Source organism: Phytophthora cinnamomi (assembly GCF_018691715.1).
Source record: "Phytophthora cinnamomi strain GKB4 chromosome Unknown Contig45, whole genome shotgun sequence".
NCBI lineage: Eukaryota > Oomycota > Peronosporomycetes > Peronosporales > Peronosporaceae > Phytophthora > Phytophthora cinnamomi.
Window position 1 is genome coordinate 134,888 of NW_027150978.1, and position 23,660 is coordinate 158,547.

Below are 23,660 nucleotides of genomic sequence, written 5' to 3' on the forward strand. Positions count from 1 at the left end.
ACGATCTCAGGGTGCTTTTCCGCGAGGAAGTCGTTGAAGAACTCGAGCATTTCCGAGAGCGTGGGTGCCTGCTCCATGGCTTCTTTTCGCTGCTCGTCCAAAGGGAAAGTGGAAGATTTGCGATGAACACTCGCCGGGTCGCTTCAGCATAGCTTCAAACAGTGGAGATTATCAACGTGTATTTCCCGACCTCATTGCCGACGGAGTGGATACCACTGGCCTATGCTGGCCAAAGCCTAAACCAATTTACTGGCCTTATTGGCCTCGCTCGTCAGCGACTCCAGCACGGCATCGAAGATATACACTACGGTCTTCTCGTAGTTCTCGATAATCATCTCGGTGGTCTGGCCTACCGCCTTGGCCGAATCTGGGAAGGAATCGCTTTCAGAGATGTTGGGCGTCATGCGAGCGCAGGCGCGGAAGATCGTTGCGTTCTGTGGGTCCTCGTCGGATGGCTCGAAGACACACCTGCTCATTATTACATGGTAGAATTGTGTTAGCTCATGCCGCGCCAACGTAAGCTCAGCAAGCTCAATAGATTCCCTCTAAAACACCCACCATCCTTTCTGGTGGATACGCATTGGCAAGACACCTTCGTGCGAGCACAACCCGTCGCATTCCCACACAAACGTCAGCTTGTTCGCTTCAATATACCGCCGAACAGCAATGTTGCCCAAGGTTTGTGTGGCCCCGCAGGGGTTGTTTACTGTACAATGACCAAAAAGCTCGTTGCCTTGAGTTTGAAGAGCCTGTTATGCAGAATGGTGTGTGTGTGAGTACAATAATTCCCGCAGCGGCCGAACTAGGCCTACACGCACCATTTGAAAATTTTCGTGTCCATTCGATCCCGACAGGAAATCCCAGGCGTGATTGCCGATGCGCAGAAGGCTGAATGGGATCAGCCTGCTTTCCACAAATTGCAGGCACATTTGAGGTCCACGTCCCCCAGCAGTTTCCATCTCCATGTTCATTTTTCGTTGGGCGACAAGGCTGGGCGTTGGCATGCACGGCTGTTGCAGGAGTTGGTTACCCACGCCGCTGCTGTACGAGGACGATATTTGCTTGAATAAATCCCTATACAGCTCCTTTGACGTGGGTGATTGGCAGCGGTTTGCTTGGCTCAGCTGGGAGCTCTCCTCTTCAATCCCTGCTTTCTAAAAAACCACGCCACCGTGAGATGGATACGACAACCTACACAAGTCACCGCGACTTACTCTCAGATCTGGGACCTTCTCCAGCGTGCGCTGCATGGCCTTGACCGACTTGACCTGCTCTCGAACGAGCTGTCGCAGTCTGGCGTTCTCACCGACGGACTTCTGTCGCTCCGTCATCATCTGGCTGGAGATGTGCTTCCAGACGTGGCTGGTGCCCGGCTGCTCCTCGCTCGAGGGCCGGTTCAGGTCCTTGAGCTTCTTCTCCAGCTCTGCCGCCACCGCGCGAAGGTGGTCCAGCTCGTGCTTGCGCCGCTTCCGCTTCGGCTTCGCTGCCTGCGCCGGACTCCCCGTAGCGGCAGCAGCAGCAGCGCCAGCCTTCCTCTTGCTGGCTGAGCTGCAGGCAGGAGGCGACGCTGTGCTAGCGGTCTCGGACTGGCTGTCGTCGGACGCCGCCGAGATTCTCAAGACGCCCGCGTCGTCGTCCGAGGCCAGCGACTCCATGAACTCCTCGAACGCCTGCTCCGACGACAGCACGTCTTCGTTCAGCACCACATTCACCGAAGGTCCGGGCCCGCCGCCCCTCGTGCCGCCTGCGTCAATCCCCGTGAGCACGTCCAGCAGCTCCGCCTCCGAGAAGAGCGGCACCGCCACCGCGTTTTGCCGCATACTGGTATTGCCAAAGTGTCTCTGCAGGGAATGACGGTAAAATTCAGCACGGTCTCCCTCGCAAAAGTGATACTATCTGCGGCGAGCAGCAAGTTGAAGCGGGCAAAGCGACGATAGTTTTGTGCTGAGAGCTATCCTAGGAGGCACAGAGTACTAGTTTGCTGGTAATGTGTAGATGTCCCGCTGTGACTACGAATTGTTCAGCGACGCCAGCATGCCGTCGAAGATGTAGACCACGGAGCGCTTGTAGTTCTCGAGGACGAGCTCCGTGGTCGTGCCGATGGACGCCTCCAAGTTGGTGTCCTCGGGGATGATCGGGCTCAGAATCGCACATCTTCTGAAGATGGTTGCGTTGGTGGGGTCTTCCTCTGCGGGCTCGAACACACACCTGAGTAGCAAGCGCGTTAGCGACGCCTATAGCAGCAAGTCAGTGCATGCCAACTCACCATCCTTTTGGTTGGATACGAGTCTTTGAGTCGCCTTGGTGCACGGCGCCTTCGCACTCCCAGACGATTGTCAGCTTGTTTGCCTCCACGTACTGCCGGACAGCGATATTCCCCAGCATCTGCATAGAGCTCATCGCGTTGTCCAGTTTACACCAGCCAAACATCTCGTCGCCTTGGTTTTGAACAGCCTTTCACAACATCAAAGCGGTTAGAACAGCATAGTGAGAGTATACCCAATGCGCAGACAAAACTTTCCACACCAGCTCAAAGTCTTCATGTCCGTTTGTCCCTGTGAGGGTCTTCCAACCTTCTTCTCTGATCTTCCTGAAGCTGAAGGGGACGAGCTTATTCTCAACGACTTGAAGGCACATCCGGAGACCGTCGTTGCTGTCCGCTTCAATCTCAATGTTCACCTTCTTGCTGCCGCCCAGACTTGGACTCGGTATACCTGACTGCGGGAGCATGGTATCCACCCCAGTGCTGTACAAAGTAGACAAATTTCGAAATAAGTCTCGGTAGAGCTCTTTGGACTGAAGTGGAACTATTGCCGTTCCCTGCACTTCTGGAAACACATCTTTTTGCTGTAGCACAATATTGCGAATGCGTTTAGAGCTCTCAACGGGACATACAAGGCCAGACGGAGCACTTACGCTTAACGAAGGAGTCTTTTCAAGCGAGCGCTGCAAAGTCTTGAGTGTTGTCATCTGCTCGCGGACTAGATCTCGCAGTCGGGCATTCTCCACTGCAGACTGCTGTCTCTGCTTAAGCAAACGATTGGAGACTCGCTTCCAGAACGGGTCGGAGCCAAGTCTACTCTGGTTGTGTGTCTGGTTCAGCTCCCTTAGCTTCTTCTCCAGCTCTGCTGCGACTGCACGAAGGTGGTCAATCTCCTGCTTGCGCGTTTTCCGGCAGCGCTTCGGTCTTTGCATTGATGTAGTAGGCAACTGTGCCCTCTTGGTCCCTACACGAGGCTCGTGTAACCGGTCTGTGGCAGCTCCTGCTGCCGCCGAACCCTCCGGTGCGAGCGACTCCATAAACCTTTCAAAGTCCTTTTCCGACGTGAACATGCCTCCGTCCAGCACAACGTTCACCGACGGATCCCACGCGCTCGATTGCTCCTTCATATTTACGTCCTGCTGTGTTCCCATCAACGTGATCTTAGGATAAGGACGTAGAGTGAAGATTCACAACCTTCTACGCACGCACCTGGTCTCCTGGGCTGCCTATATCGTCGTCCAGCGTCGCGAGCAGGTCCAGCACCTCAGCGTCCGTGAACTCCGGTCGCGCCTGCAGCATTTCCAGCAATTGAAGAATGCGTGCGGTGTCAAGGCGAGAAGCTACCCTTCTCGCAGCCCGCGTGTCGCTGCGCAAGCCGCGTGTGGATTACTCCGCATGACTCGCCCGGATCACGGCCTCGCCTCGACGTGTGTCCACGGTTGTCCACCACTGCCACCGTAAGCACTGGTGAGCCCCTTCACCTCGACCTCAGGCCGGTCGGTGCCTAGAGCACCGCTCTGCATGCCGCATTCAACCACACCTCGAATCCTCGGAGCATCCCACTGGCACCACTACGTATGGATCAGTACCGCTGGCCGGACATACGGAGCAACAGCAACCTGCTGCGGGGCAAAGTCGTCTCAGTGGCGCTCTACCTAGCACGGCTCGGCTCGACTCGGAGATCTTCGGCCATTTGTCGCGTGAGTCCGACGGTATCAGTTCACTGTCGGAATCGTCCGCCTGCCGTCCAGCTCAACTCAACTCAGCCATCGCGATATGTATAGTTTCACTACGATCCTCTGTCAGGCAAGGGCACTGCAACACCACGAACAGACCGACGCAGCAATTATTCGACTGGGCTCCTCCAGCACCAACATGCAGCAGCAGCACCCGAGGCAGCAGGTAAAGCGTCTGTAGCCATGTGGGGCTGTATTTTTTCTTGAAATTCGGCCAAATTTATAAATTTTGGCGCCGCGTCAGTCATACATTGTCCAAGTGAGCGCCGGCGGCCATGAGCATGCTGAACCGCTTCTCGAGCGCCGTGCAGACGGCCGTGTCCGGCGCGGCGTCGGCCGCCGTCTCGGGCGCGCAGAACCTGCAGGGCATGCTGAGCGAGGAGTACCTGAAGCACTACGAGACGCCCAAGGACTGCACGGCCTCGGGCGGCCACGAGCTGAGCTGGAAGATCTTCCCGGCCGTGCACCGCAAGACCAACCACGAGTACAGCGTCTTCCTCTTCGACAAGGACGAGCTCAAGCGCCTCAAGAGCAAGGAGGCCCAGGACCGCGTGCTCGAGATCCTGCGCCAGGAGATGAAGACGCTGCGCGTGCTGCGCCACCCGCACGTGCTCAAGGTGGAGGAGGTCTTCGAGGAGAGCCGCCGCTCGCTGTGCTTCGTCACGGAGCGCGTCACGTGCTCGCTGGCCAACGCCTGCAAGAACTTCGCCAACATCGCCAACGTCACGCCCGAGGTGCTGGAGATCGGCCTCACGGAGTTCGAGCTCGCCTGCGGCCTCATGCACGTGGGAGAGGCGCTGAGCTTCCTGCACCGCGAGGGGCGCCGCGTGCACCTGAGCCTCGGGCCGCACAGCATCTTCATCACGCCCAAGGGCGAGTGGAAGCTGGGCGGCATGGGCTTCTGCCGCGTCGTGGAGCCCGGCCAGACCTCGCGCAGTGAGTACTACAGCTTCGACGCCTCCACGGGCGCCCGGAACCCCACCACAGGAGCCATCGAGGGGAGCTGGGAACCCCCGCTGGAGTACTGCGCGCCGGAGCTGGTCACGGAGCCGCGCCAGTTCGACTGCAAGGCCGACATGTTTTCGCTCGGGCTGCTGGTGTACGAGCTCTTCGTGCCGCCTCGAGCGGACGGCGGGCGCAACCCTGTGCTGGATGTGCGCGACGGCAACAAGATGACGCACGGCTACAAGGTGCAGTCTCTTCACCCGATCTCGTTCCCCACCTCGGTGCCGACCGCCCTGCAGAACACGATCCGCTCGCTGCTGGCGGTGGAGCCGGCGAAGCGTCCAGAGGCCCGCGCATTCCTCGCGTCGCCGTTCTTCGACTCTGGTCCGATTAAGACCCTGCGTATGCTGCAAAGTTTGGTGGAGCAGGAGCCCGCGGCTCAAGCAAAGTTCCTGACAACGCTGCCCGATGCAATCGATGGATTCTCGCCGCGTGTGTTGCGAGATATGGTCATTCCAGGGCTTCAGTCAGTCGTCATTAACAAGGCTGTAGCTCCGTTTGTGATCACTCCTCTGCTCAAGATCGTGGCCAAGGTGGACAAGCAGACGTTTTCGTACTCGATCGCGCCCATGATGGTCCCTCTGCTGGCAATCACGGAGCCTGTGCAATGTATGCTCATGTTCGTGTCCGAACTGGAAACGCTCATCCCGAAGGCGGAAGACGGCTACATTCGCGACCACGTTGTGCCTATGCTGTGTCGTGCTCTGGATAGCACAGTGCCTGAGATCCTGGACACGGTACTGAACAAGATCGTGGACCAAGCTAGTTTGTTCGAGTACCGCATCTTGAAGCAGGTGATTTTGCCGCGCGTGAACAAACTCATTCTTACTCCACCGCAGCCTTCCGTCCGCATCAACGCTTTGCTGTGGCTGGCCAAGTCGTTCCACGTATTTGACAAGGACCTGTTGATTGAGAGCGTCCTGCCCACTCTCCAGCAGACTCTTCATGAAGACAAGACTCCTGCCGCGTGTATGTGCATTCTTGGGTGCTACGACAACCTCGGAAAGCACCTGGGTCCGGAGTTCACGGCAAAGCTAATTATTCCGGCGGTGGCTCCGCTGTTGTGGGAACAGACCTTGAATAACTCGCAGTTTGACATGGTGTGCGAGAAAATTCAGGATATGCTGAAGGCTGTGATTAGCGAGCGTGACAAGTCTTTCACATCTCAGAGCTCTGTTAGTTCTGTGACGACGGGTATTACGGCCGCTTCAGGGATGTCTGAAGCCGTTCGTGCCGCGGAGGCCTCAAAGGAGCGGGAGTCTGGTGTTGCGGCGGCAAACAAGTTGCTGTCTGAAGAATACGTCCCGAAGAAGAAGCAACCGGAGTCTGATGCCGGGCAGAATCAGAGACCCGAACGGTACTCGGACGATCCGTTCTACTTGGGTGACTCCAAATCGTCTTCCAACAGCAGGACACAGAGCACGAGAACGGAGCGGCGTGATTCGACTGGTCACCGCGAGTCAGCAGCGGAGCGTGCAGAATCTTTCTCTGCACGTCGCCGTGCAGGCAAGAAAGGAAGTGCGCGGTCCAACAACCGTCGCGCGGGCAAGAAGGATGATGGAAATGCCGATTTGCTGGGCATCGATGCTACTGCTACCAATGTGCGTACATTCGCGGGTTCGTGTTTGAGAATGGTTCTCATTTCTAACTTTGCTGTAACTGTTGCGATGCATGCAGCCGTCTACCACGTCAAACGACCTACTCGACACTGGAAATCTTCTCACTGCTCTCCCTGCTGCACCTTCACCTGCACCTGCACCAGCACCTGTTTCCAACGGTGGTGGTAATGGAATGTTTAACGGTATGAGCGTGGGCTTGAGTGGTGGCGTTCAGTCCGGGACACCGACGTACACAAGCCAGAACACCATGGGAATGCAGTCGAACCCAATGGGTCAGCAGCAAGGCATGGTGCCTTACGGCCAGAACCTGGCCAACGGAATGATGAACCAGCAGCAGCAGTACAACCCTGGCATGATGCAAATGACTCCGTACGGGATGCAACAGCAAGCGCCAATGAGCGGTGGTAGATATGGTCAAGGCGGGAACATGGGGCTTGCTGGTCCCGGACAGATGCTGCAGATCCAAGCTCCAGGTTACGACCCGTATGCACCGCAACAGCAGAGCGGCGACAAGTTTAGCGCCTTCGACGGCTTGTAGTCGGCATTTTGAGTGTTTGTAGAAGCTAGGAGGAAATCGGGGCAGCAGTAACGATGTGAATGATCAACATAAAGACTACCCACCCAACCGCAAACGAGGCATGACTTCAGTTTCGGATCGCTGCACAGCGTATAGAAAGAGTAAGCGTCATTGCACTAAATTCCAAAAAAAAGATGAATTGCGGTGAATTTCCTCAACGTTTCCATTGTGTATTAGAAACAAGTGACGCAATGGGATAAGCGTCTGCCATTGTTTTCAAGGGTGCGAACCAAGAATTCAAATGTAGCAGCCACCAACTTAAAGAGCGTGGCCGAACTTGGCAAGCGTGGGCTTGAGCTCCGAGTTCTCGGCGAACACCTTGGCCTCGGCCTCGGCAAGACGCTTCTGCTGGGCGACCTTCTTCTTGTAGAAGGCGTCCGACTTGAGCACACGCTTGGCCTCGAGGCGCTTGACCAGCTCGGCGTGACGCCAGCCGACCTCCGAGGCGAGGTCGCCAAGGACGGTGTAGCGGCGGTTGGCCTTCAGGCGCAGCACACGCAGAGCGGCGGGGATGACCATGCGCTTCTGCTTGTCGTACGGCGACGGGATGCCGTCGAACGTCTGCAACCAACAGATAGTTCAGGTGAGTGTCAATGTACAGCTCCACCAGCAACCAGACGAGTCTTCGTACCTTAAGACGCTGCAGGGCGGCGGCACCACGGGCCGTCTTGTGCGGCAGCATGCCACGGATCGTGCGCCACAGCATGCGCGACGGGGCACGGTAGTGGATGGGGCCCTTCTTGGGGTTGGTGGCCGTACGCTTGTTCAAGAACTGGAAGAACTTGACTTTGTTGCGCACGTCTGTTGTATTCGTGGAAGCAAGAGCAGATCACATGAGCAATCCGTTCTCGAGACCACACAGCCAGACGGCATGACACACCGCTGCTTCGCCACAACGACATCCAGAGATGTCGAGCGGCTCCGCAGGGCGTCTGCACGCAGCGACTTTTGCATGTTTGGGGAGGTTTGCAGCGATTGCCATCGTCTTTTCCTCATCTGGGTCGACTCGCCCGCGAGTCACTCGGTCTCCTTCAGCTTCTCCATGGCTTGCCACATCGACGCTGTGTCTCTCTGCACTGGCACGTTCCACATCTTCACGCTTCACCTCTCAGCAAAATCCGACGCGGAACGCGGCGGCGCAGCAACGGAAGAACCTGAAGACGACGAACGACCCGCGATTTGGGCGAGACGGCGCAGGTGGTGGACGGAAAGTCAAACGCGCTCGACTGGCAGCTCTCCTTGCCACACTCAAACAATCTCTACGCAGCCAGACACTCTGCTTTACTGCTCGACGCGACGAGGCCAGCGCCCGCAGCCGCACGCCCGGACGCCCATAGGCAGCCAAGGTGCTGGACGCGCGCGTGCAGCTCTACGCTGGGCTGGTCCTGTCTGTCTCTGTCGGATACACTAGCTAGACGGATACTTCAGGGGGAATACGTACGCGAGCCGGAGATCTCAAGCTGCTCGCAACGCACAGCCACGACGTGTTGGCCCTGCAGGAGCTCCTTGGCGATCAGGGAGGCCAGACGGCCCACCAGGTGGCCGCGGCAGTCGACGACGATCGGCTTCTCAAACACCATTTTACTTCGAGGTTTCACCGGGGAAGAAAGAGGAAATGGGGCAGCGCCGGCCGCCGCCATGCAGGGGCAGCTCCGAGCCACCCGCCGCCAATCGCTGCCCCTGGCCAATCGCTGGCTCGCAACGAATTTCAGCGAATCACAGACGTCGAGTAGCTGGTGTGGTTCACACTATGTTTACACATTTTACACAAAATATAATGAGCCGTCATTTTTTGAGCAAGGAGAAATGGACGAGCTGCCGCGGCACCCTGTGCGCTTGTTCGACGTGAGTGCTGCGCCGCGAGGAGGCTTCATAGGGCTCAATAGACTGCGGCATCTGACTGTGTGTGTGCTGTGCTGTGACTTTGGCCGCCTGGCAGTGGGGGAATGCAGACGCCCAGGTAGTGACGGAGCCCGAGGGTGTGGCGCTGGCGACGGCGTTTAAGAAGAAGTCGCTGGAGAAGTGGGAGGAGGCCAAGAAGCTGCGCGACGACCCAGTGCTCGACGACCTGAACCGGGCCGCGCAGGAGGCCAAGCGGAAACTCAGCTCGTCGGGAGGCTCGAGTAGCCTCAGCAACTCCATTGGCCCGGACGCCGAGTCGCAGACAACTTTTCGTCAACGGTCGCAGCAGTCGTGGCACAAGCAGCACCAGGAGCTGGTGGATGAGGCGTCCCACATTGGCGAGAAGGCAGCAGCTTCAAGCAAGGGTATGGGCGCTAGCCTGGCAGAAAAATTGCTGCAGAGAGGCTACGGACTAGGTTCCAGCCAAGTCGAGCCGGGTGCCGTGCAGACGAGCGCTGTTGCTGCGAACTATGCGCTGGGTGAGAAGTCCTCTCTACCTTCAGGATCCCGAAATGATTTCAGGGATCGGCTGGTGGCGTTCTACACTAAGTACAACCCTTCCAAGATTGGTGCAGTCGACCGCACACTGGAGGTGTATAGCGGCCGTGAAGAAGAGCTGTTCCAGAAACTGCATGAACGCTACGTGGTCGATGCTGGTCTAAGTCTGCAACAGCGCAAGAAGAAGTTTATCACGAAGGACAGTGACCCTACCGTTTACATGGATATCTCGATTGCTGGGGTTTCCGCGGGCAGAATCGTCATGCGCCTGCTGAAGGACGAAATTCCGCTCGCTTCCGAGAATTTCCGCTGTCTATGCACTGGCGAGAAAGTATGCAGAAGTATTTAAGTGGACAGCATTGTGTTGGGGGTGATACCTACTGAGCCTCTCTCATTTATCCAGGGTGGAATTCTGCACTTCAAGGGCTGCAAGTTCCATCGCATTATCAAAAACTTCGTGGTCCAAGGAGGAGGTTAGCAGTTTGTTTTATTTTTTGCTTAGCTATCCACACGTAATTCGTGCGATGCTGACTCATGTTTTATATCGATGTAGATTTTACTACGGGTGACGGCACCGGCGGTCAAAGCATTTATCGCGGTACCCCACACGGTGATTTGTGGGGCAATTTCAAGGACGAGAAGTTTATGGCCCACGACGACGTGGGGTTACTGTCAATGGCTAACGCTGGCAAAAATACGAACGGTTCTCAGGTATGCAAGTTCATTTGAGGCTATCCTCGAAAGTGGTGTGCTGTCTAACAACCTTTACTGTATTCACACTGCCTCCGATGTAGTTCTTCATAACGACTAAAGCTAATCTCACGAATCTCGATGGAAAGCATGTGGTGTTTGGCGAGGTGATCGAAGGGCTTGACGTCGTGGACGCGATGCAGAATGTGCAGGTAAGCAAGGGCAATAGTTGCCCACTACCGGAGAATGAAGTTGCAATCGTGGATTGTGGAGAGTTGTAGTCAAAGAATCTTGTTAGAAAAGTAAATGTGCAAGATCTTTTTTCACTAGAATTTTGTGTTTTCCGCTTCCATCGATGGGGCTGTCATGGATAATCGCGCCACCTACGCGTACTCGAGCTTTGTGAATACCTTCGGACAGCTCGGCACGCTTCACAGAAGATGAGCGCAGTGAAGCTGACGACGGCTGACGGGGTTTGCGGTGCGTACCACCCCCGTATGCAGCAGCCCGTAGGTTTTCGTTGTCGACTTCTTTTTGTACAAGATGTACTGAACTGGAGCTCTCACTGACAAGAAGTTTGCTCTTACTAAACTGAAGCTCCCTTCGGTTCGCTTGTGAACCACTCTCGAGCACAACCACAGCAGGAGCACTGGCGTTCGTTAGTCGTTGGTTTAGCATCTCCAGAGATTGAAGCAGCTGCCGCTCTTCCGCGGTGGTGGCGGCGATGTCGTCGAGAATGCTATGTGTGTTCGAGAGAGCATGCTTTCCTCGCGATTCCACCCCAAAAGTGATTTGATTTGTCTCGGTAGCGATAGTTTGAGCCGCGTGACGCACTTTTGCTCTGTCGGAGCACTCTCGGGTACCCGAACCACCACCACCAGAGAGCGACGAGAGTTTGTCTAACCCCTTGTAGTGACTCATGACCACCGACGAAGTGTCTTGGGCGTTCACCAGCTTACCGGCACGTTTTCCTACCGTCTGCATTTGCCGACGCCGCTCTACAAGCTTTGGTATTCGAGAGGTTTTGCAGATAGTTCCCTTCCCTGGCTGCTCGTCAGAGATTTCCGTGTCATGTTTTTCGCCCGGGTACTTCAGACGACTCGATCGCACACTCATACTGCTATTACTTGCTGAGTCAGCTTGATGCGGGTCTCCACCAACCATACACACAGACATGGATAGATCCAGGCTATCTACCACCCGTAGCTTCTGAGATCTTGCTCGGCTCTCCGACCGACGCGAGCTCTCATCATCACTCGGCAGCGAATTGGTGCTAGTAGAACGGCAGTCGTCATCACTGTCGTTGCTGCCACCATCGCTATCACTCGATAGCTCAGCTGGCGCTAAGTCAAACCCGCACGTGGGTTTCCTGTCTAGCTGTTGCTGCTGCTCCGCCCCTGTGCTCTGCCGGTCCTTGCACCTTCGCCGCCTGGCCTCCATGAGCGCCAGCTTCGCCGTGACCCCCTCCAAGTCGTACTCCTCGGTCGCGTTGTTGCCGCCGCGCTGCATCGCTCGTGCACGTCGAGTTGCTCTGGTCGGCAGGCGTTTCGCACTGTGCTCGTCGCTTCAACATGCGCACTTTTGTTCAGTCAGCGTGCGGAAAATTCTTTTGGCGCTTCTCTTTTTAACCAATCCAGTCTCTATTCCGACTTTCATCCAATCGTCTGCCTCGCCGTGTTTGGACAAACAGCAAGCGCTGGTACCACACAGTCTCTGCACCACCAGCATCAGCAGCTCTGGGCCCCAAGCACCTGCGCTCACTCTTCGATCCGACCGCTCGACCGCAAGATGCTGAGCAAGACCATGCTGCGCCCAGGCGCCTCCTCGCCCACGCGCAAGACGATGCTGCAGCGCGCCTTCGCCAGCGCCGGCGCCGACACGCCCAAGGCCGTCGACGGCGTTCGCATCAACCGCTACAGCGCCACCGTGACGCAGCCCAAGGCGCGAGGCGCGTCGCAGGCCATGCTGTACGCCACGGGAATGACCGAGGATGACATGGACAAGCCGCAGGTGGGCATCGCATCCATGTGGTGGGAGGGCAACCCGTGCAACATGCACCTGCTGGACCTGGCGGGCGAGGTGAAGAAGGGCGTGAACGCCGCGGGCCTCGTGGGCCTGCGCTTCAACACCATCGGCGTGAGCGACGGCATCAGCATGGGCACGGACGGCATGAGCTACAGCCTGCAGTCGCGCGATCTGATCGCCGACTCGATCGAGACGGTCATGGGCGGCCAATGGTACGACGCGAACATCTGCATCCCTGGTTGCGACAAGAACATGCCCGGGTGTGTGATCGCCATGGCCCGCGTGAACCGTCCGTCGCTGATGGTGTACGGCGGCACTATCCGTGCTGGCTGCAGCTCCAAGGGTGATACGCTCGACGTCGTGTCGGCCTTCCAGGCGTACGGCGAGTACATCGCCGGTCGTATTACTGAGGATGAGCGTCACGACATCATTCGTCACGCTTGCCCTGGTGCTGGTGCGTGCGGTGGCATGTACACGGCTAACACGATGGCTACGGCCATTGAGACGCTGGGTCTGAGTCTGCCGTTCTCGTCGAGTTTCCTGCTGACTCGACCGAGAAGCAGAACGAGTGCCTTCACGCTGGTGAGGCGATCAAGGTTCTGCTTGAGAAGGACATCAAGCCTCTCGATATCCTGAGCCGCGAGGCTTTCGAGAACGCCATCACGGTTACCATGGCTCTAGGTGGATCCACCAACGCTGTGCTGCACCTGATCGCCATTGCTCGCGCCGCGAACATCCCGCTTACCATCAACGATTTCGAGAAGATCAGCGAGCGCGTGCCGTTCCTGGCCGACCTCAAGCCCAGTGGCAAGTTCGTGATGGAGGACATCCACCGCGTGGGTGGCACGCCTGCTGTTCTGAAGTACCTGATGAACCAGGGCTTCATCAACGGCGACTGTTTGACTGTTACGGGCAAGACGCTTGCGGAGAACCTCGAGAAGGTGCCCGATCTGTCGGACAACCACGAGATCATCCACCCGGTGGACCGCCCGCTGAAGTCCAGCGGCCACCTGCGCATCCTGCGCGGTGACCTGGCTCCGGAGGGTTCAGTGGCCAAGATCACTGGTAAGGAGGGCCTTGTCTTCACGGGCACGGCGAAGGTGTACGACTGCGAGGAGGACATGATGGCTGGCCTGGAGAACAACGAGATCACCAAGGGCAGCGTCGTCATTATCCGCTACGAAGGCCCTAAGGGTGGACCTGGCATGCCGGAAATGCGTAAGTTTCTGTCATCCGTTCTTGATCTTGGTATTTAAGCTGCCTTGTTTCTGACTTGATCTGTTTTGATTTACCGTTTTAGTTGCTCCTACTTCGGCGATTATGGGCGCTGGTCTCGGCAAGGATGTTGCCATGCTCACTGATGGCCGCTTCTCTGGCGGCTCGCACGGCTTCATCATCGGCCACATCACGCCGGAGGCCCAAGTTGGTGGCCCCATCGCTCTGGTGAAGAACGGCGACAAGATCACGGTCGACGCGGAGAAGAACCGCATCGACCTGGTGGATGTGACTGCTGAGGAGCTGGCGGAGCGTAAGAAGCAGTGGGTTGCTCCTCCTCTGAAGGCGACTCGCGGTACTCTGTACAAGCACATCAAGAACGTGAAGTCTGCGTCGGAGGGCTGCGTCACGGACGAGTAAACACCGTAGCGCACGTGCATCGCGCAGCTCGGCGTCGGAACGGTGCGTAGATTGTGACGTTGCTTGCTCGATCCTGTGCCTTGCACGTGCGATAATACTGTTGAAATAAACGTTAGAAGCACTCCATCGCATTCTCCTCGATGTCTTTCGGCATGGCACTCCCTCTCCTTCATTCGTCACCATATGCGTGCATCAGTCGATCATCCGTCGCCACACGAAAACTCTCCTCGACTGGGAATGCAGTAATGCACAATCGTGAGGTGGAAGCGCACGTTGAACTGGTCAGGTGTGCGCGCAATCACCCGATTTATGTACACCACACCATGCCCTTTTCCTCCAATCCCCGCTTTATATCCAACAATTTTCGCCAGTCAGATCTACGCGACCCGTTTCTTGTCTCATTGAAGTGATTGGCCAAACGACCTCACCACCAGAAAAGATCCCTTCACACGGTATCCGACCGACGTCAGCGCCGGCTCATTCCTGCAGACGCCGCGGACCCCGCAAGCCCTCGCGATGCTGAGCAAGACCATGCGTTCCGGCGCCGGGTCTCCCGCGCGCAAGACGCTGCTGCAGCGCGCCTTCGCCAGCACCGGCGCCGACACGCCCAAGGCCGTTGATGGCGTTCGCATCAACCGCTACAGCGCCACCGTGACGCAGCCCAAGGCGCGAGGCGCGTCGCAGGCCATGCTGTACGCCACGGGAATGACTGAGGATGACATGGACAAGCCGCAGGTGGGCATCGCATCCATGTGGTGGGAGGGCAACCCGTGCAACATGCACCTGCTGGACCTGGCGGGCGAGGTGAAGAAGGGCGTGAACGCCGCGGGCCTCGTGGGCCTGCGCTTCAACACCATCGGCGTGAGCGACGGCATTAGCATGGGCACGGACGGCATGAGCTACAGCCTGCAGTCGCGCGACCTGATCGCCGACTCGATCGAGACGGTCATGGGCGGCCAATGGTACGACGCGAACATTTGCATCCCTGGTTGCGACAAGAACATGCCCGGGTGTGTGATCGCCATGGCCCGCGTGAACCGTCCGTCGCTGATGGTGTACGGCGGCACTATCCGTGCTGGATGCACTTCTAAGGGGAAGACGATTGACTACGTGTCCGCTTCGGAGGCTTACGGTGCCTACTTGACCAACAAGATCACAGAGGAAGAGCGTCACGATATTATTCGTCATGCCTGTCCTGGTGCTGGTGCGTGCGGCGGCATGTACACGGCTAACACGATGGCAACGGCAATTGAGACGATGGGTCTGAGTTTGCCGTACTCCTCCAGCTCACCAGCTACTTCGATTGAGAAGCAGGACGAGTGCCTGCGTGCTGGCGAGGCGATCAAGCTCTTGTTGGAGAAGAACATCAAGCCACTTGATATTCTTTGTCGTGAGTCTTTTGAGAACGCCATCACGATTACGATGGCGTTGGGCGGATCGACGAACTCTGTGCTGCACCTGATCGCTATCGCTCGTGCGGCCGGCATTCCGTTGACTATCGATGACTTTGAGAAGGTCAGCGAGCGCGTGCCGTTCCTTGCTGATGTCAAGCCGAGTGGCCGATACGTCATGGAAGACATCCACCGTGTCGGTGGCACACCGGCTGTCCTCAAGTACCTCATGAAACAGGGCTACATCAACGGTGACGTTCTCACGGTGACCGGCAAGACACTCGCAGAGAATCTCGAGAACGTGCCGGATCTCTCGGACAACCACGAGATCATCCACCCGGTCGACCGCCCGCTGAAGTCCAGCGGGCACTTGCGCATCCTGCGCGGTGACCTGGCTCCGGATGGCTCGGTGGCTAAGATTACTGGCAAAGAAGGACTGAAGTTTACGGGAACGGCGAAAGTGTACGACTGCGAAGAGGACATGCTTGCGGCTGTAGAGAACAATGAGATCACCAAGGGCAGCGTCGTCATTATCCGCTACGAAGGCCCCAAGGGTGGACCCGGCATGCCGGAAATGCGTACGTACAAGTTTATCCGAGTGTGTTTTCTGAGTTGCTATCGTCACTAACTCCGCTTTGGCTTGTTGACGTTGTGCAGTTGGACCCACGTCGGCGATTATGGGCGCTGGTCTCGGCAAGGACGTTGCCATGCTCACTGACGGCCGCTTCTCTGGCGGCTCGCACGGCTTCATCATCGGCCACATCACGCCGGAGGCCCAAGTTGGTGGCCCCATCGCTCTGGTGAAGAACTGCGACAAGATCACGGTCGACGCGGAGAAGAACCGCATCGACCTGGTGGATGTGACTGCTGAGGAGCTGGCGGAGCGTAAGAAGCAGTGGGTTGCTCCTCCTCTAAAGGCGACTCGCGGTACTCTGTACAAGTTCATCAAGAACGTGAAGTCTGCGTCGGAGGGTTGCGTCACGGACGAGTAAACACCATAGCGCACAGAACTCATATTCGTTAGGTCGGCTTGGGCGTCGATGATGTCGGCACTAAAGCCAAAATGCATGGAAGTGCTAGATGAACAGATAACACATATGAAAACGCTTTGGTACAATACCTAATGAACCTATCCACGAAAAGCACTTGTGTTGCTCCTACCTGCTACTCAATATGTATTGCTACATTGAACGATCACGTCGCCTACTGCGACCCGCCGGTCGCTAGTGTTTGCTGCGTGTGGTACGACTTGAGCAACAGCTTGCGCATCCGCTCTTGAGCTTCGTAGTAGCCTGCACTTCGTTCGCCCGTGCCAGACCGCGTTGCATTCGCTGAAGGATTCAAGTTCACGGTTGACGGGGTTGTCACTGGCGGCATCTCATCTTCCACGATCTCATACACGCGCCCGACCAGTGCCTCCGAGTGAGCACTTGGGTCCTTGTTGCTATTGTTGTTGCTTCTAGCCGTGGAGTTGTTGCCGTTAGGTCGATCAAAGAGCATTGCCGGGTGCATGGGGTTCGGCGGTGGAATTCGTTTGGTGAAGTCGGCCTCCTCGACGGTGGTGTTGGTGTTACTAGCATTGTTGTTTTTGATGGTGATGTTCCGCTCCATCGTTGTGACAGCAAGTGTGGCGAGTCGCTCCATCGTGAACGCACAACTAGCACCAAGCGTGTCGCGTTTGGAGAAGTCAGCCACGCAGACATACCCAAGCTTCTTCCCAGTACGCGAGTAGATCGGGCACCCGGCGAAGAAGCGAATAGCTGGCAGTGATCGCAGCGAGAAAAATTTCAGCGCCTGCTTATCAACACTGGCGTCCAGCACGATAGTCGGAGTCGAGCCCATGATCTTTTCGATAAAGACGGACAGTTCACCGTCGAGGGTGGAGTTCCCTTCGAGTCCAACAGCGGAACGAATAAAGTTGTCGTTGTCGTCCACGATCGACACCGAAGCAACCGGGCAGTTGAGTGTCTGGCACGCCAACTCGCATAGCAGATCAAACATGTTGCTGTTGCTGCCAATTGAGCGCTTCTTCTGTTCCATGGCGCACAGTTGTGACTTCAGACACCGTTCATTGATGAAGTCGTCGTATTCTTCGGTTGGGGAGCCGAGGCACGCCGTCATGGGGTGCACCACTGCTGTGACGTCATTGATATCGGTGGGGGCATCACCCGTTTCAGGATTGTGCGTGGAAATGGTATAATCATGGAAGGAATCATGCGAAGGCAATTGGACGTCGTGGTTGCTGTTGTCAGTGCTGCAATTCGCGGTGTATGTAGAATTGGAGCGTCCATCGCAACTCCCCGGCACAGTAAACGATGGGGCCATGTCCGAGGTGGCGCTGTGACTGTAGCTGTCCTCGTGGTGGTTCATCTGGTTGTTATCCGTGTATGACGAGCGAGTAAAAGACGAAGTAGCCCCCGATGATCCAACGTTGCTGAGGCTGCGGGCGCGCACGAGGTGGTCGAACACATTGGTCTTAGCCACCTGCTTGAGTGGAGTGGTGCGCGCTCGGATGGAGCAGACTTTGCATAACCTCAACTTGGAGTAGCCGATAGCTGGCAAGTCAATCGTTTCGACCGTTGAGCAATCCGAGCACACAACTTCGCCACATCGGCGGCAGTGGTGCTTGCGTCGCAACGCGTGGAAGTTTCGCGTGCACAAGTTGCACGTGGTGCGCTCGTTGTTCTTGACCCACGTAGCCCGCTGAATGTAGAGCTGGCTACTCATGCGCAGATCCTCCACAATGCCCTGCAGCCGATTGAGACAGCCCAGCAAGATAGCGCTAACCATCGACGCGTGCTTGGAGGGGAAGCTGCCACAAACGATCACTTCCGTCTCGTCCTCGGAGACTTTGCGCCAGAAGACGCCCAACTTCGTGAGCGTCGTGCGAGTCACGTGGTGAGTGTCCTTAAGCTCCATGCAGCCAACGCGGTCACCGTCCGCGGATGTAAAGCACCAGACATGGACACGCTGGCGTGGTTCCGAGTTCGGGATGTAAGCCAACGATAAGTAGTCCACGAGACAGATATCCTGCTTTCCCGAAATCCCCGTCTCGAAAGCCGCCCATTTCACTGTCAGCATCTCTTCAGCTTGTTGGCCAAGGCCATCGGCGGCAGCGGCAGCCTCTTCCTTCAAGCGCTCTTCAGTGTTGGCGCTGCTGCATTCTGACGGCAGTTTGCCTGACGGTGTATCCTCCGAGTTGGCCTCAGAGTTTCGGCGCTGGTACGAGTCGGTGCTGTGGCTTGTTACTTTCTCCCAGACGCTTCCGCGCCTTCCTTCGTTTTCGTCCTTGTCCAGATCGATCTCTGCGTATTCTCCACTGCCGCTTCCTTCCGGCTGGCTGTTCGAACGAACAGCGCGCTCCTGCAGCTTGGCATCACTGGAGCTATCGGTGGATGTGGAACTCGTGCTGACATCGTTGGGCTTGATGACGTTGTGGAGGATGAGGGTATCGATATAGTATTTGCCGAAGCACTTCCGCATGAACTCGCGCCAGCTCTCGGAGTGGGTATTGGCAATCACCTGGTTGACCTCGTGCTCCCTGGCAGCGCAGTACCGTGGCTGCGCGCACCAGTCGGTACGAGACCGCCATGTTGCTCGTGTCCTTGCGGATCTGCGTGCCGTCCTTCTCTGGCGGAACATATCTCCATTGGTCGTTGAACGACTGGTTCAAGCAGGCGAGGGCGTTGGCCTTGGCTAACCGGTAGAGCTTGTCGTTCTTGAACTTGGCCAGCGGGAGGCTGCGGAAGAAGTCGGAGCGCAGTGGGAACCCTGCATGGCTGTGAGCGTACCCGTGGTTCATTGTCGACGCGGTCTTGACCTACGGGTCGGTTGCTGGGGTCGCCGGAGTCGATTGATGCAGCGTCGGTCGTGCGTGCGTTGCCGGAGGTGTGAGGTGTCCAGCGCAAAAGCTGCAATGAGGCCGATCGTTTCGCGCCAGCGCGAGAGCACAAGTGACAACCAGGAGCGACCGAACTCGCGGCGGAGGACTATGCGGCGCTGCCCACTCGACGCCTCGGAAACGGTTTTCCGGCTTACATTTTTTTCGACTGCTCTACATTCAGGCAAACTGCAGAAACTCAACCGGAGAACGGTGAAGGAACCGTGGAATCGAAAAAGCACCAGCACCTCGACTCAACCGGTGACCAACGCGCATGCCCTACAACGCTGCGGGCTGGATGTAGCCACCCGTTAAATCAATCATGGAAAGTGTTTGGCATCGGCATCGTCGTTCAGTCCGCCAACTTCAAGCTGAGCTCGTCGAGGAACATGCTGAGCCCGCGAAAGCAGGGTCGGTAATGGGTAGGTTTGCAGCGGCGAGTGAGTGGGTCCGGATCGCGTGCTCGCCTCGACCGGTTCCGACGGTGTCGGTCTCCGATAGTTGTTCCGCCCAGCGTCGGTCCAGAGCGTGATCAGCATAAGACGCCCGAGGAAGCGCGACGGACAATTCGAGGGAAGCAATGCTCTGCTCGTGGGTAGACTGCTTAGACTGCTCGACTTGAGCTGCCAACATAGCTACAGTTCATGCTGACTCGCCAAGCCGGACTTGCCAGTCTTCACCGTTACGCGCAATGTCCCAAACGCTGTGGAGCCTATTTCATCGACAGTTCCCGAGCATTGCTGGAGCGTTCGCTCGTGTGCTACGCCGGCCAGGGACTCTGGCTTTCAGTACCCTCAAGGTTAGTTGCAATACATCGGTGTTGAGAGGACTTGCCTCAACGGACAAAGCTTGGTGTGGATGTTACCTTCGGGAAAGTGCATGCGCATCTAACATGCCGGTTTCAAAGCACTATCAGCCTTCTCTGTGGAGATCTCGCCTTCAGCCTCGCTCCGTTGAGAGAATCCTGCCGATAGTTGACTTGCAGTCTAGCAACGCATCCGCAAGTGGTCCGCTCCGCAAGTATTCCGTTGGATAATTAATTGTGCTTCAACGTACAGGGTGGCTAGCTCGGAGAGGATGTCCAAACTCGCGCGGCAGGATATCGTTTCCGTGATGGCTCCGAGCGAGCAAGATGCTCACAACTGAGCAGTTGGTGACATGTGCGCCCGGTTGATATCCCTGCGATTTGAAAACAACGCGTTGACATGAACCACTGCAAACTTCAACCATGTCAACGTAGGCACTTTCGGATAGTTCAGGCATTTCGGTGCGGGCCTTTGAAAGTCAGCACACCGCGGCTTATATCGCCGCCGGATGGGCAGAACCATGCCACTGATGCAGTCTGCGCTTGCCTCAAAACCGGCTAGGGCGTTCACATTGTGCTGTTGCTGGTAACAAATAGCTCGTTTCAAAAGAGTGTCCGCCTCGCTCATCATCAAGACCCCCCCCCCCCTTGTCCGCGAAGAGTGCGTCTGGGCCGCTACAGAGGGTCGTCAACGATCGACCTGTCCAGTTTGTTCAAGCCACGGAGCTGACTTCACCCAAGTTGGCATACCATTCGCATTGCCAACATATACAGCACCGCCGCCACAGAAGGTAGCCCCTCACCAACAAACCACACTCCCTGCTGCCAGCCGTGCAGGAATTCTCGCTCGAGCTCCATCCTCACACCGGGCTAGCTCCTTTTGGCGCTTGCGATTTGAAAACGGAGCTGATTAGCGATTTAGCGACCACTTCAATCTGTTTAACGTCGTAATTACATATCTAGCCGCAAATCCGCTGCTCCCATTGGCCCGTTCGAGCAGCCGCTCCAAGTTCAACTCGGACAACTCGCCATTCGCGCTGGACGTGCGTCACTCGCCATCTCGCCTCCCAGCGCTCAAGTCGCTGCTCGAATCCCCCACCCACACAGACGCTTTGCCCGCTCCTCGTCAGGCCATGCTCGCCCGCCGCCTCCTCCGTGCCGCGTCCACTCGCAGTGCCGCCCCGCGCCTCCTGCGGCGCCCCGGCCCGCTGTCGACGTCAACGTCCTCGCTGACCTTCCGACACTTCTCCATGATCGTGCACGAGTCGCCGCACCCAGAGGTGGCGATCCCCGACAAGACCATCTGGGACATCGTCAGCGACCAGCTGAGCGTCCACGCGGACAAGCCGGCCTTCATCGACGGCATCACGCACGAGCGCATCACCTTCAAGCAGCTCCACGAGCGCGCCAGGAGGTTCGCCATTGCGCTCGCCAAGGACGGCGTCAAGAAGGGAGACGTACGTGGGAAATTAGATAGAAATGGGGAGCCACGGCTGCTGTGTTGTGCTGCGGAGGCTGACGTTATTATCGCTGTTGTGGCTGTGCAGGCGGTCATCGTGCACTCGTTCAATTGCCTCGACTACCCCACGGCGGTACTTGGTGCGTTTGCTGATTGGATGGATACAGTTGCAATGTTAAACCAGAAGCTGACGCGGTTGTTGATCGTTGATCGTGTCGTTCCGGTGATGCAGCCTTGACTTCGCTGGGCGCAGTGTGCTCTCCTACGTCGCCGATGTTCCTGCCGGACGAGCTGGCGGTGCAGATGAAAGCGGCCAAGGCCGGGTACATTATCACCCACAAGGAGCTGGAGAAGACTGCGGTCGAAGCGGCAGAAATGTGCGGCGTGGAGAAGAGGCACATCTACACGATGGGCCACGGCAAAGACAGCGAAGAAGGCCTCTCGAGCATCGAGTACGTTGGTTGCGTTGGCGCTTGGACCAAGCTGCGATGCCAAGATGCCTAATTGTTTGTTTGTGCTGCGTTTGTCTTGTAGCGAATTGGTTCAACACGACGACATCTCCTTCCAGTTTGAAGCGATTGACCCGGAGAGCAACGTCCTCCTGCCATTTTCCAGCGGAACGACGGGTGTGCCCAAGGTAAGCGCAGTGTGGCTCCGGTGCGTTTTTCACTGTGACCACCTTAACTGACATTGATGTACGCTACTTCAGGGTGTTGCATTGAGCGCGAAGAACATCCTGTCAAACGCATTGCAAGTCGACCGCGTCGAGGATCTGTGCGGTTACTCGCTCGGGCTGCTGCCGTTCTTCCACATCTACGGCATGATGTTGTTGCATTTGTCGTTGTACCAGGGAGCTGCTAAGGTAGTTCTGCCACGCTTTGACCCGGAGACTTTCCTGAATGCGCTCTCCACCTACAAGGTACGAGTGCATCACCTGTTTGGCTGGTTGCTGTGGATACTAATCACTTCTCGTCTGCATAGATCCGTGCGGCGCACATTGCCCCGCCCGTGGCGCTGTTCCTCGCCCACCACCCTCTTGTCGAGAATTACGACATTTCGGCAACGGAATTCCTCGTGTCAGGAGGCGCGCCGATGGGCAAGGAGGTGGAGAAGCTGGTCAAGGACCGCTTGCAGGTCACCGTCAAGCAAGCGTATGGAATGACGGAGGCAAGTCCAGCAGTCAACTACGCTGAAGATGCCTATCGCAAGCCGGTGAGTGGTTGATGGAGCTCTTGAGCGCTGAGCTACCCTGACAGAATTTCTTTTTCGCGAGTGCCAGGGAAGCGTTGGCCGTTTGCTGCCGAATACGCAGCTTCGCGTGAAATGCACCGCCACGGACAAGGATCTGGGTGTGGGCGAGCACGGTGAACTTCTATACAAGGGGCCGCAAGTCATGCTGGGCTACTCCAACAACGCCGAGGCAAACAAGAACGTTTTCACCGAAGACCGTTTCTTGCGCACCGGCGACATCGGATTCATCGATGAGGACGGATTCGTGTTCATCGTCGACCGCGTGAAGGAGCTGATCAAGTACAAGGGCCACCAGGTCGCACCAGCTGAGCTGGAAGACGTTCTGAACAACCACCCGCAGATCTCCGATGCCTGCTGCGTCCGGGGCAAGGACGCCTTCGGCGAGGAGATCCCCAAGGCTTACGTGGTGCTGAAAGACCCCACCAACGCAGCGGGGCTCTCGGAGGAGAACGTGATGGACTTTGTGGCCTCGAAGGTGGCCCCCTTCAAGAAGGTGCGCCAGGTCGAGTTCATCGAGGCCATCCCGAAGAGCGCCACGGGCAAGATCCTGCGGCGTGAGCTCCAGGTCCACGAGAACCAACACCACCAACAGGCCACCGCGGCCTAGAGGCAGTAAGTAAGCGTGTGTGTGATGTAGGTTCGAAAGTAAGTCATGATATCAAAAGAAAGTCATCCGCAGCAAAATCGAATGCAGTGAAAACCCAAAGCGACACAGGTGACAGAGTGATAAATTGCGTTATCAGTAGCGCCACATTTCATTCTCAACGGATCAACCTCTCCACATCAAGAACATTTCTAGCTTCGATTCAGGGCCTCCGAAAATAGCATTGTCAATAACATTATTTCCGAAAATAACAATAAATTACGCATTTCCGCGGGTCAAGACATTTACCGCGATAACTTATTTTATTGACTTGTGATATT

General features: G+C 56.8%; 9 protein-coding genes across 11 annotated transcripts; 5 read left to right on the plus strand and 4 right to left on the minus strand.

Moving 5' to 3' along the window:
• Positions 1-236: 236 nt before the first annotated feature.
• On the minus strand, positions 237-1,820 carry IUM83_15588 (uncharacterized protein; the record flags this gene model as incomplete). The annotated part of the gene is made up of 4 exons (XM_067940418.1): positions 237-468; positions 559-749; positions 819-1,154; positions 1,215-1,820. The coding sequence occupies 4 exons, from the start codon at positions 1,818-1,820 to the stop codon at positions 237-239; spliced, it is 1,365 nt and encodes a 454-aa protein (XP_067790565.1).
• Positions 1,821-2,009: 189 nt separating this feature from the next.
• Positions 2,010-3,562, minus strand: IUM83_15589 (uncharacterized protein; the record flags this gene model as incomplete). Of its 2 annotated transcripts, none has more annotated exons than XM_067940419.1 (5): positions 2,010-2,208; positions 2,267-2,454; positions 2,527-2,847; positions 2,917-3,399; positions 3,473-3,562. In XM_067940419.1, the coding sequence occupies 5 exons, from the start codon at positions 3,560-3,562 to the stop codon at positions 2,010-2,012; spliced, it is 1,281 nt and encodes a 426-aa protein (XP_067790644.1). The 2 variants fall into 2 exon arrangements, with proteins under 2 accessions (XP_067790644.1, XP_067790643.1); XM_067940420.1 differs by having other exon boundaries at positions 2,917-3,402.
• Positions 3,563-4,274: 712 nt separating this feature from the next.
• IUM83_15590 (SCY1 protein kinase) lies at positions 4,275-7,161 on the plus strand (the record flags this gene model as incomplete). Its single annotated transcript, XM_067940421.1, has 2 exons — positions 4,275-6,605; positions 6,682-7,161. 2 exons carry the CDS (start codon positions 4,275-4,277, stop codon positions 7,159-7,161), a joined length of 2,811 nt encoding a protein of 936 aa, XP_067790601.1.
• Positions 7,162-7,458: 297 nt separating this feature from the next.
• On the minus strand, positions 7,459-8,780 carry IUM83_15591 (Ribosomal protein L13; the record flags this gene model as incomplete). The annotated part of the gene is made up of 3 exons (XM_067940422.1): positions 7,459-7,761; positions 7,832-8,001; positions 8,642-8,780. The coding sequence occupies 3 exons, from the start codon at positions 8,778-8,780 to the stop codon at positions 7,459-7,461; spliced, it is 612 nt and encodes a 203-aa protein (XP_067790629.1).
• Positions 8,781-9,006: 226 nt separating this feature from the next.
• IUM83_15592 (putative peptidyl-prolyl cis-trans isomerase) lies at positions 9,007-10,571 on the plus strand (the record flags this gene model as incomplete). Its single annotated transcript, XM_067940423.1, has 5 exons — positions 9,007-9,045; positions 9,140-9,931; positions 10,004-10,073; positions 10,154-10,311; positions 10,395-10,571. 5 exons carry the CDS (start codon positions 9,007-9,009, stop codon positions 10,569-10,571), a joined length of 1,236 nt encoding a protein of 411 aa, XP_067790577.1.
• Positions 10,572-12,078: 1,507 nt separating this feature from the next.
• IUM83_15593 (dihydroxy-acid dehydratase) lies at positions 12,079-13,950 on the plus strand (the record flags this gene model as incomplete). 2 transcript variants are annotated; one of them, XM_067940425.1, is made up of 3 exons in its annotated part: positions 12,079-12,769; positions 12,820-13,533; positions 13,616-13,950. In XM_067940425.1, the coding sequence occupies 3 exons, from the start codon at positions 12,079-12,081 to the stop codon at positions 13,948-13,950; spliced, it is 1,740 nt and encodes a 579-aa protein (XP_067790627.1). The 2 variants fall into 2 exon arrangements, with proteins under 2 accessions (XP_067790627.1, XP_067790628.1); XM_067940424.1 differs by having other exon boundaries at positions 12,079-12,748.
• Positions 13,951-14,466: 516 nt separating this feature from the next.
• Positions 14,467-16,333, plus strand: IUM83_15594 (Dihydroxy-acid dehydratase; the record flags this gene model as incomplete). Its single annotated transcript, XM_067940426.1, has 2 exons — positions 14,467-15,919; positions 15,999-16,333. 2 exons carry the CDS (start codon positions 14,467-14,469, stop codon positions 16,331-16,333), a joined length of 1,788 nt encoding a protein of 595 aa, XP_067790576.1.
• Positions 16,334-16,544: 211 nt separating this feature from the next.
• On the minus strand, positions 16,545-19,143 carry IUM83_15595 (RUN and FYVE domain-containing protein 1; the record flags this gene model as incomplete). The annotated part of the gene is made up of 2 exons (XM_067940427.1): positions 16,545-18,815; positions 18,898-19,143. The coding sequence occupies 2 exons, from the start codon at positions 19,141-19,143 to the stop codon at positions 16,545-16,547; spliced, it is 2,517 nt and encodes an 838-aa protein (XP_067790626.1).
• Positions 19,144-21,159: 2,016 nt separating this feature from the next.
• On the plus strand, positions 21,160-23,343 carry IUM83_15596 (4-coumarate-CoA ligase; the record flags this gene model as incomplete). The annotated part of the gene is made up of 7 exons (XM_067940428.1): positions 21,160-21,483; positions 21,574-21,625; positions 21,718-21,937; positions 22,020-22,122; positions 22,195-22,404; positions 22,467-22,697; positions 22,765-23,343. The coding sequence occupies 7 exons, from the start codon at positions 21,160-21,162 to the stop codon at positions 23,341-23,343; spliced, it is 1,719 nt and encodes a 572-aa protein (XP_067790625.1).
• Positions 23,344-23,660: the final 317 nt, after the last annotated feature.